Here is an 11,802-nt window from a genome sequence, read left to right on the forward strand (position 1 = left end):
ATTTCCTTTTTTTTTCTTTGTATATATCTTGTGTATTCAATTTCAGTGTTACAGCTTCAGTAAAATTAGTTTTCTGCAGTCATGTAGCTTTCCATAGTGAAGTGAAGACAGCTATTTAAATAGGTAAAACATGACTGTGATTTCCCCACATTGTAAAGTGAGACTTTAAGACAGATTTAAATGTGTGTTTTGGAATTCTCTAGGTTTCAGTATAACTAACTTCTGTTGTTTTGTGTTCCTTCTCTTTACATAAAAACATTTCTTTCTGTTGTAGTTGTGATGGTGGATTTTGTGCCATGGATTCTGTTCAATATATATATTTTTCTTCTTTTCTTTACAGAAAACCAACTTTTTAGATGCCCTATGGGGAGGTGCACCTTTGACATGGATTATGTGTTTGGTCGTCTTCTACAACCTGAGGCGACAGTGTGTGTGCTACACATGATAGAATAATTAATTATGGGAAGAGACAAGTCAAATGGTTACGTCACAGTAAGAAGCTGATTTAAAAATGTTTGTATTTCATGCCAGTAATCGAAGGCCGGGAAAGCCTACTAGCCCAACTGTCAAAAAAATTAATTTTTTTTAAACCCAGTTCAAAAAGAACAAGTACTCAATGTATATTTTACTATGTGTTCCCTGATTAATTAGCACTGAATCTTTTATTACACTGAAATCATGGTGTGAGGATTGATAGACAACCCCCCCCCACCCCCAACACACATCTAGCAACTAAAGACTGTGTCAAGATGACCTCTGAGGAGATGACAGCGTCTGTTCTCATCTCTGTGGCACAGGGTAAAGTGATACCTGCTCAGTCAGCTGAAGATGAAAATACTGAAAATGCTTTGGACACCAATGTTATAAAAAGACACACAGCCAGTCCGGGAAGGCAAACCACACACGCTCTCTCATACTTACACAGACTTGAAGAAGAAAGTCTTCAGGGCTCAGTGCCCAAAATACTCTCTCTGGCGAAAGAACAACTGACTAATGACAATAGCAATGAAAACTTCTGGGAGAGGAACAGCTCCATCCCTGATTCAGTGGAATTTCCGAACATTAACTGTAACATTGTACAGAAAAAGTACACGAGCAATATCCCGTGCAGCCAGTTGTATAAATCTTGTGATCCTTTAGCAGGGGGAGAGGCATGCCTGGAAACTGGAATTCCTGTTTCACTGGAAAGAGCCATGCTTGCTGGAATTCAGTTGAAAATGAATGGACCTCCGTTAAGAAGCCAGACAGCAGTAAATAAGAATGACAGCAATGATACTGATAAAGTGGCCTTTTTTCACTTTCATTGTGCCAGTGAAAGGAATATATCAACGGCTTTGTGCAGTTTACACAACCGCTTCATTTTGGATGACTGCTTGCAGCCAGTAAGTGTTGGTGATGGTAACACCACTGGTTCCCCAGCCTGCACTTGCAGATTAATGGAATTGACAAATTGTGAGAATGAAAATGGGCAGCAGTTGTATGAAGACACTTTAAGGGATAAGTATTTATGTCTGGAAAGAGCCCCACGAAAGGTTAAAGTGGCGTGCTCAGGTCACAACTTCTGTGGAAATAACTTTACTGGAAGAATGCCCTCAAAGCCCTTTCTGAGCCATTTTGAAGACTGTAATGATAACTGTGAAGAAGAGATGGAAGAGGATTTTTTTAGAAACAAAAAGGAACGTTCTACTTTATTAATAAGACGTTTCTGTAAAAATGATAAAGAGGTTAAAAAATCAGTTTATACTGGAACGAGAGCAATTGTTAGGACTTTACCTTCAGGGCACATAGGAACCGTTGCTTGGAATTATGTTGAGCAAAGGAGAAACAACAGTGGCTTGAAGCTTTCTAGGATTACAACAGAACAGCTAACTATAATTCAGTCCTTAATAAAATGGGAATTTAATTCCTTTCTTGAGAAGTCTTTATGGTACGAGGTAAGCTTTTCATCGTGTTGTTTGGGTTTTTTTTTGTTGTTTTTTTTTTTCATAAAAGTTTTGATAAACTGATGACCTTTTCATTAAAAAAAAAAAAGCCTTTGACTAGTAAACACTTAGTAACACTGAACAGGATATTTCACTTAACCATGCTGAACCTTAAGTCAAATACTGCTTTTTAGAAGAATATATTCTCATCCTTTAAAAATCATTGTGGTTTAAAATAGGCATGGGGTAAAATGTATAATTTTATATCTGTATAAAATTTATACATACATACATATGTATGTATGTACATATATATCTATATAAAATGTATATAGGTACATATACATAGATATATGTATAAATATTGTATCTTTATATATAAGAATGTAATTATATACAGATACAAAAAATATACACATTTTATAGATATTTATATTCTAAATAGAAAATGTATATAAAATGCATTTATATTTATACATATATATGTAAAATAGATGTATTAGTATATATTATAGATATACACAGTTGAATATATATGGCATATTTGTGTATATAAACATTTGATGGGTGTATTAATGATATAATAATGACATGGAATAAATTGTATAAAATGATAAGTGGCAGTCTTAGATCCCAGTGAAAAATTTTGTTGCTCTAAAAAAGAAAGCATAGTGTTTTCCCTAAGTTACAAATATTTATAATGCTTCTATGCTTGCAAATAATTTTTAAAAATTATGTAATAGTTGAATAATGTATATTAATGTGCTGATATTGCCCTGATTTGTATTCTCTTAAATTAGATAATACAAAAAATTCTAAGTTTAGAATGAAATAATGAATGCATAAATTATTATTGTAGAAATGAAACAGAACTTCCTTAATAAATTATTTTAAGCAGTAAAAGATTTTCTGTGATGGTAGAAATTAAATAGTTGTTGATGGAATCTATAAAAGATTTTGACCACTGATTCTCAAGGATTCACCTGAAATGTGACTACTGAGAAAGAATGGACCAGCAGGAAGATCACAGCAAGAGAAATTCTTTCAAGAAGAGTAAGAGAAGAGAGGTTTACTGAGTTTAGCAAAAAAAAGGAGGTGTGATTTTTCTCTGTTAAAATGTATGAATAAGGTCTAGGGAGGGGAAAATAACCAAGGTAAAGGAGAGTGTGGTCAGACAAGCTATGCTTATAAACTGGTCTGGAATAAATGTAGGTTGGAAACTGGAAGAAATTTCTAGCAGTTAGTGCTCAGACTCTGCAACAGCTTTCAGTAGGACTGAAATGGAGGAAAACGTAATCTACTTGTATAGAACCATAGAATCATTTGGGCTGGAAAAGACCTTTAAGATCATTGAGTCCAGCTGTAAAACTGATAGAATGGATTATATGAAATTTTGTCAGTGATAACAGAAGAGTGGACTTGGTGTCTCAGGGGCTCCATGACAATTGTGCCCTCTAGTAATATCCTCATGTCTTTCTAGAAACTAGTATTTTTTCCATTTAAATAGTTGATTGAAGAGTTCTATGAACATGCGTATCTCAGGTTTTTGTATTAGGTTGCAAAGCTTTGTGGTGCTGTTTGTTATTGTGATATTCACTATCCTAATCAGTGGAAGTACAAACTTGCTGGTACAGCTCATGCACTGCGTGGTGCATGGTCCTGGTCCCATGAAGGGATGAATATGAGCCATGTATTTACCTAACATGATATCTGCTTGGTCTGTATTATCATTATAAGCTTTTTTGGGGGAGAGAAGGGAGAATGTTTTGTAGCTGAGATCTAGTGTAATTTTCATTTATATAGGTATGAAAAGGGAAGAATGTGTTTAGGTTTCTTCATTGGGCGTTTCCAATTTGACTTGAATTCCTTAACTTTCAACATACATGCCTGTTTCACCACTTGCCACCACTGCTGCGTAATACTGAATGTATAGCATTTTGGGGTGTGAGGGCTTTGATTTGAAGATTTTTTTTGTAGTACATACAGAAACTCAGATATAAATGTAATAAGTACTCACTGAATAATTATTTAAATAGGAAAAGTTCTGTCTACAAATGAAAAAAAGATTAACAGACACAGTAAAGCATAATTACATACATAATTACATGCACAGAATATTTTCTCATGGTTAGAAAAAGCTTAAAACCACATGATTCTTTCTTCTTCTAAATGGCGAATACAAATATTTTTCTTCTAACCTCTGTATTTTATATCTTTATGTATAATATGCATCAAGCATTCTTAGCTTTATCTTTCTGTTAATTTAGTGTCAAATATAATTTCTGCAGTAATATTTCTATGTGTTTATGGCTTATATTATTAGCATTATATATGGTTTTTACGCAAACATAGAAATTAACTCAGTGGATGTGACAAATATATGGACCTGTTGAACATATGCAGTGGGTTAAAATAATTTAATGAATTATAAGCATTTGTAGGAAGCTTTCATGCTAATAATCAAAGGAAGAAGGAGAAAGTAGTAAATGAATGTGGTAATTTGTTCTTTCTTTCCCCTTATCTCACCCTTTGAGCATGCATTCTGTTTGGAACAGCTAAGTGAACAGTAGTTCTGTTCTTCAAGGGGAAAAAAAAGTTGGAGAAAATAAGTTTTCATACCAGTACTGGTGTAACATGGAACAATAGAGACCTTTATGTTTTAAGTAGGAAAATGTGGGTCTCATTTGTGCATATCCCTTACATAAAAATTCTAGTGTTAATAAAGGAAAGGCACTGAACTGTTGTCTTGCTGAACAATTTTTTCTTTTTTCTTTCTCTACATAGGAAGGTGGGACTGAGGCTTTGCATTATAGAGAAAATAGATGAAATGATATATTTTTTTTAATGTAGCATATGATTACTGTTTATAGATATTTTATATGCAGATTTAGACTCTTCTGCTCTGGATTTAATGTATGTGTTGTATGAAGAGAGAAGATTTTAATGTTGAATATTTTTTCTAATTTTGCAGGTAGTTTTTGTGGCTATATACAGTGCAGTACTTGCCCTTGTCAGATGGATGTGTGTAACATGGCTGTTGTATCTATTAATGAGAAATTTGCTTGTCTGTGTTGGAACAGTGCAAGCCCCTCATGTTAGTACATATTAAAGATGTCGCAAATGCAAAGAGTTTGCCATAGAAACAAATAATGAGAGTGCAGTCTTTGGTGTTGGCTTTGCTTGGCGTGGCACAATGTATCTACTACTTGGGTTCTGCTCAGCTGCATCATATTAGCAATCTGACTAATTACAACAGTCAGAGTTTCTGGAATCATTGAACCATCTGTGTCTGTGAGATGTTAGGTTCATAGTGCTGAAGTATGCTTCTTTTTTTTTTCCTGATATGATGGTGTTTCTGCGGTGGTGGTAATGTAAAACGGCAAAAGTAGCCAGGTCCACCGTTGACTAAGATATTAAATTGAGCAGCTCACTAGACTACCATGGGGTGGTTTTCTCAAACCAGGTAAGTGACCTCAAGGTCTCCAGATGACAGCTGCAACAACACAGTTGCAGTGCATAATAGCTGAATTCTTTAGTTAAGCTTATTCTGTAGGCGTCAGTACCATCTTTGCTGTGTCATTACATTCCTCATGCCAGTAGTTTGAGCTTTAAGAAGCAAGAATTCTGCTGGCTTGCTTAACTCTGCTCAGATAGAAGTTGGCATGCTAATATATCTTCTGCTCTTCATAGCTGCTAAGGGGCTACTGAAATGCCAAATACTCATAATGCAACAATTAAAAAAAACGCAATTGCCCCCACATCTGTTTCCAGATAGAATAATGATTTTATTATAGATTTACCTTGTAGGAGTGTTTCACAGTTAATTTAATGATTTGGTATAGTAGTTCAGCATTTGTTAGCATCATGTATTTTTTCCATGTAGTGTCCATAGTGTTTTTATGATTCATCTGTTAAATCAATGTAATGCAAGGATTTTTTGATTATGTATGGCTAATGTAAGGAGTCTTGTATTAAGATTTCTTTATTTCCATAATGTTGAACTATAGCCAGTTGGTGGCATCTGTTAACAAAGAGTCAAGGAGAGAAAAAAGATTTGGAGGTAAAAAGTTTTTACTATCCTGTTTTATTAATGTGATATCTAAACTAGTCATCTTGGATAATATTTTTAAAGAAAGCAAGCCACGCACAAGTAATTTTCTGTTTAAAAGATAGTATTTGCCTGAATCTTTTTTTGGTTTAGAATTGATTATTAAATTCTGAACACATTCAGAATTAAAATTAATATTTTGTAATTAATATAAATGTTAATTTTAATTCTGAACCTATAGAAAGCTCGATTTCCTCCATCTGTAGCTCTCCCCCCTGCCGAGGTGTATCAGCAGCTCTAGTCAGTACATCTTCATGTTGCATGCTTTTGTGGCATTTCTGAAAATACAGATAGATTGAGTATTTCAGTATCAGTCATGGAAATAATGTCTGCTTTGACTGTTTTGGCAACCAGTTGCACTAGCTAAATACAGGAGCACTTTACATCAAATGCTAACATATGTTTATGAACAAAGGAAGGGTTAGTTATGCCGTATGTTCAGAAGAACGTTTTTTTGGTTGCTTTTCTCAGATGTTGGGTTAATTGTAACCTTTTATTGTCAATATTTTGTCAGAATGAATAGTATAACACTCTTTTTTATCTAGTAGTATCTTGGAAGATACACTTTTCCAGAGTATTCAAAACATAATTTATATAATGAAGAGGCCTATATTGGTTCTTAAGAAGTGAAACAAAAACTTGAAAGCATCTGACTTACCCTCTGTGCTAATGATAATAATACGAAGCATAAGAGTCCTTGTGTATGTGCTGTGTTTCACTCAGATAACTGGTCTGATTTAGTAGAACAGACACAAAGCTTGTTGGAGTGGCCACATGAAATCACCTGGCAATAGGAGTCTTATTAGTGAAGTTATTCTGCCAAAGTCTGTGAGATTCATAACCCACAAAACAGCATAAAAAAATTGAATTCTTACAGGCTTTCACTTCTTGGTTCTTTTTACTTGTTTCTGTAGGAATTTCAGGTCTAGATTTGCTGTGATATCATCCTTCTGTTAGGATTATGTGGTTTTCTCACAGGTTTTTCCTTCTTCTTGCTCCATATTTAAAAAGATGGAATTCTTTAAATGGACTTTTACTCTCTTCCCTCCCAGTTTTGCAAGCATACCTAAAATGTAACACTGCTCTTTATGCTAAAGTTTATGCTATACTTGTACTTTTGTTTAAAAAAAAAAGAAGATAGTTTGTGATCCTACATTATGGATTACAGAGCAGTTTGGGGGTTGAGATTTTTTGTTTTTCCATTTTGAAATAAAATTTCTAGTCCAACATGCTGGAAGGAATTTACAGGAAAAAATGACATAAAACAAGTATCTGCAAGTGGTTGGGGTTCTCCTCCACTCTAACAATAATTTTTTTTATCTGACTCTGCATGAGTATTTGGCCTATTACTAATGTTATCATGTTTTTAGACAAAAAGGTTTATATTCATATTTTAAGTAGTTAAGTAGGTATGGACGAGCTGGTTTTTGTTCCTCCTGGACCATGTGTTTCTTGCTTTTTTTGCATAGGAGTTGCAGTCTTATATTTAAAGAAAAAAGTTCATGAGCACAATTGACTATTTGGAAAAAAATCAGGGAAGCAAAAGAGAAGCCAAATAGGCATGAAATTATGTTTTCCCTTCAGTAAGTGCTGTAAAAATAAATTGAACTTTGTTAAATGAAGGTCTATACTTATATTTGCTTTGGGTTGAGTTACTCCAGTTTTAAAGGCTAGCTTTAAAAACAGAAAATTTACCCTCTGTCTGTAGAAGTAGTCAGTTTTATTATCATACTGTGTGACAGAATTAGAGATAAATCTCTTAATGCTTTGTATTATTTTGTAGTTGTCTTATAGCTTTAACAATTTTGGGCCAAATTACGAACAATAAGTTTTAGCTGTGAGCACACTTAGGTATTTAGAGCCAATAGTGTGGGAGTCTTGGCAAGAGCAATATATTATGCCTTCAGTTTTTCCACATTTTCTGACTTTCCTTCTAGTGACTGTTCATTAACTGTAAAGAAGCATGAAGATCTGTTTTAGAAAATCTCCCAGCAGCACATTAAAGAGTTCATTTTACAGTGTTAGAGTTGGACACTCTTCTAAATTCTTTCTCAGTTGAAACTAAGTTGTCTCCATTACCTATATGAACTGTTGAAAAGTTTGGGTTGTTTACTCTGGTATAAGTGAATAAAAACTGTGCTGTATAAAGATCACTCTGCTGGTGAGTGAATAGTTAAAATGTGAATTTATGAGAGTTCATATACATTTTAATTTATCTTGCTTTTCTACAGTCTTTCAGGATCTTTTAAAAAGAAAGTTTTCTAAAATGGTAGAAGCTTGGGTTGACAACAATTGGTAGGCATATATCTTATTGGTATGAAATTTCATAAAGGACTTACAGGAAAAACTTCTACTGTAAAATTATACTTGTCACAGATTCTAAGGCATCCTCCAAGAGATATGAGGCTATTTAGTTTCTCTGTTTGTGAAAAGTGATTTGATATAGTATGGTTATGAGCCTCTGGTCACGAAGAATTTTGCTTGAAAATACAGACTGGTGACAGCTAAAAAAAAAAAAGGAATAACAATTGAACATAATACAGCTGTTAGGTACTCTCCAAGTACATATGAGCTGGAGTATCAAGGGACAGGAGAGCTCTGAGGGTGCTCCCACACTAACCAACGCTAATTACATCAGTGCAGCAGTTGGAACCAGCGTGGCTCAGGGCAGTGTGACAGCATTCAGCTTTCATCAGGAATGTCGGAAGTGGGGCAGCGCTGGAAACTTAAACATGCAGCCCTGGCATTTGTAACCACTTTCTTCTTTTTTTTCAATTCTCCTAATAATTTCTCTAGAAAATTACATAGTTAGAAGCTGTTCCTTCCCTGCAAAACACATATATGAGAAAGTGCTCATATTGCCCTGCAAATTGTGTGAAAGTATCCATTTTTTAAATATTTTGAACTGTAACCAGATACAATAATTTTTGAACTGAGATTGAAGACTCACTTTTGAGATGCACTCGTCAATCCCCTAGCTGAGTATGAGAGAGAAAAGTATGTTGGATTGGCTTATGATCATTCTTACTTACAGATAATATTCTTGTCTTCCCATTTGTATAAAGTTCAGAGGAGTCTTTTCATCTCTGGATTTACAACACTTGCTGTAAAACCCTTAAGATTTCCTTAGTATATCAAATACTCAAAGATAGATAACTACAGATAAATTTGCTGTCATAGTATGGAAATGTGCAACTGTAATGAAAAAGTTTGTTTTTATCTTGAAATCAGCATATGCACTTGTTGAGGAGTCTGAATAATCTCATTAACTCTTGTGAAAATAGGAGATTTTTCTTTTTTTTTTTCTTAGCTTTTTCAGTAACCATAATGCCTGTTGACTGTTGCCACCATTTGGACTTTGAATCCACATAAAATAATGTGAGCTTCTTTTAAGGTGATTAAAAGTGATTCTTATGTACTCTTCGTGATTATTTTTACTTTATTCTCCTGACACCGTAAAAACTGTTTTCAAGAAACCACAACAGATACATACCTTCATTAGTGAAGTGTGGGCAAAACAAAGGATGTATTATTAGCTGCTCTAGTTTTGTGTTACAGCAGTCTTGGTTCTTGAAGTGTTTAGGCATTCCCTTCAAGTATTAGAGAATGGGTGAACTCCTGGTCATATTGTAATCTATTTAAAATTTCCTATTGGGATGATATTACTCGGAGGTAGAAAAGGAGCATGTGCACAATGGAGCTTATTGGCTTCATGGGAACTGTAATTTTACATTTTAATAGACAGACATATGCCAAACTTATATTAAGCAGTTTTAATACTATAGTTTTAAACTAAAAATACTGTCTATATAAATATGTATAATGTATTGTAAAATAATTCAGGTGGGATCACTAACTTGATATATAAAACTTGCTTCAGTGCCTTTCAGGTGCAAATGCTGTTATTTACTGTTCATGTTACCACACTGCTTGGAAGCCCTACTTCTGGACTTGAATCTGTTGTCCTAGCTGTTTTACAAACAAGTGATGATCTCATCTGTTCTGTAGACTTAAGAGGCAGGCAGTTGTTAGTGAGCTCACTCAGGTTTTGGAGAAGATAAACTTCTCCCAAACACTCTCCATATGCTGTGGCTAAATTTTCTTTTACCTCAGCAGGCTTAGTAGCTGTGTGCTGCACTGTAGTCTGCAGAAGGGACATAACTTAAGTTTCCGGGGGGGGGGGGGGAAATTTTCACACCAGTTCCAACTGTTAATATTTGGTAATTTTAGAGTTATATGCATAAAAGCAAAGAAAAAACAAGGGTTGTTTTTGTTTGGTTGGTTTTTTTAATGTATGTAGCCAATCAACACTGAAATACTTCTAGGCTGAATAAAGGTCTGAATGATAATTCTGAATAGTTTATCTTTCAGCAAAAATATAAGAATGTATCTGAGCTGTGGAGAATTGTTTTAAATGGGATTGTGAGTTGGATCAAGAAAAAGACCTCAGAGAAAACTGTCATCAATCTTCTCTGTTTTAAATTAAGAATTTATCTTGAGTAACTTTGCAGACTTAGAGCATCATGCTACAAACTTGAGGTCGGTATAGTTCTGACCCTGTGCATATGTAAGATATTTTACTTTATATAAGCACATTATGGTTGCAATAGGAACCATAATGTTGAACTTCCTGTCTGTTGTTTACAACCTTGGGACTGCACTAGGTGGCTTGTGTATGTAAATGTATATATTTTAAAGGGAAAAAGTATTATTTCACAAACATTCAGAATATTTCCCTTCTATGAAATTAACTTGCATTCTGGCTCACCTACGTGTCCATTTGAAACTTACCTTACTTAAAATACAGTCAGGGAGAACTACAGGAGTGCAAAATCTCTTGCTACATGAACATTTCATTATCATCCAGTGATTTGCCATCAGCATAAAGGAGGCTTTTGTCTGTTAACACCAAGTCACTCAACAGGTTGAGGCTGTAGAAAAGGTAGGTAGAGGTTATCAACAAGCGTGAAATATAACATGGATCATATTTACAACAGCAGTGTATTAATTTTCTTATTCTCTGGCAGTCCAGAAATAGAGGGGTTTTTTTTTGTTGTTGTTTTTTTTTTTTCTTGAACCAACAGATTGGAGATGGACTTTTATAATAATTTGAATGCTGCTTTTGAGCAACAAAGTTCTTTAGGCTTTCATCTTTAGAAGGCATTCGTGAATCATTGCATATTTTGTTTAGCTTGCACAGTGTTTCTTTGCCATTGGTTTGGAAAAACTGCAAATCCAGCCTTTGTAAATGATGATCAGTTTTGAGTGGGGTTTTTTGTGTGTGCTGTGGGGGTTTTTTTGTTTTTTTTAGTTTTGAACACATTTCTCATCACACTTTAACTTTGACCAGCTGTTTCCTGTTTTTCCTCCCAGTGGTTCAGCTGCTGAGGAGATAAATGCATCAATGGTTTGTTTCAGAATTAAAATTACCTTTATAAAATGATGGAAGAGTAAAACTTGTCAGTTGGACACTATTACAAGTAAAGTTATGGTGAAATTCAGAAGATGAAGTATTGTTTGCTGTACCTAGTTCTTTCATAGGTTGTAAAGCTTTTGCTACACAGGGAGCTCATTTGATACAGGAAAATTAATCCAGCTTTGGAAACACCAGGGTGAAGCTTTGTGTGGGGAATTTGGGTGTGTGTGATGGAATTTTTCAAGCAGTTCCAATTTTTTGTGTTCATATGAGAATATTTTGATTTATCTGACCTAGAATCTACATAATGACCTGACCATTACATCATATTTCTCCGGTTCCATCTTGACCGCCCC

General features: G+C 34.4%; 1 protein-coding gene across 1 annotated transcript in view; it reads left to right on the forward strand.

Moving 5' to 3' along the window:
- The first annotated feature begins 749 nt into the window (after positions 1 to 749).
- The window catches only part of PLCE1 (phospholipase C, epsilon 1), a 134,702-nt gene continuing 123,649 nt past the window's right edge, over positions 750 to 11,802 (forward strand). The window contains exon 1 of the mRNA XM_010564937.1: positions 750 to 1,934. Coding sequence (XP_010563239.1) covers positions 750 to 1,934 — 1,185 coding nt within the window. The remainder of the gene's footprint in view (positions 1,935 to 11,802) is intronic.

Source organism: Haliaeetus leucocephalus, unplaced genomic scaffold (genome assembly GCF_000737465.1).
Source record: "Haliaeetus leucocephalus isolate CR32 unplaced genomic scaffold, Haliaeetus_leucocephalus-4.0 Scaffold184, whole genome shotgun sequence".
Classification (NCBI taxonomy): Eukaryota; Metazoa; Chordata; class Aves; order Accipitriformes; family Accipitridae; genus Haliaeetus; species Haliaeetus leucocephalus.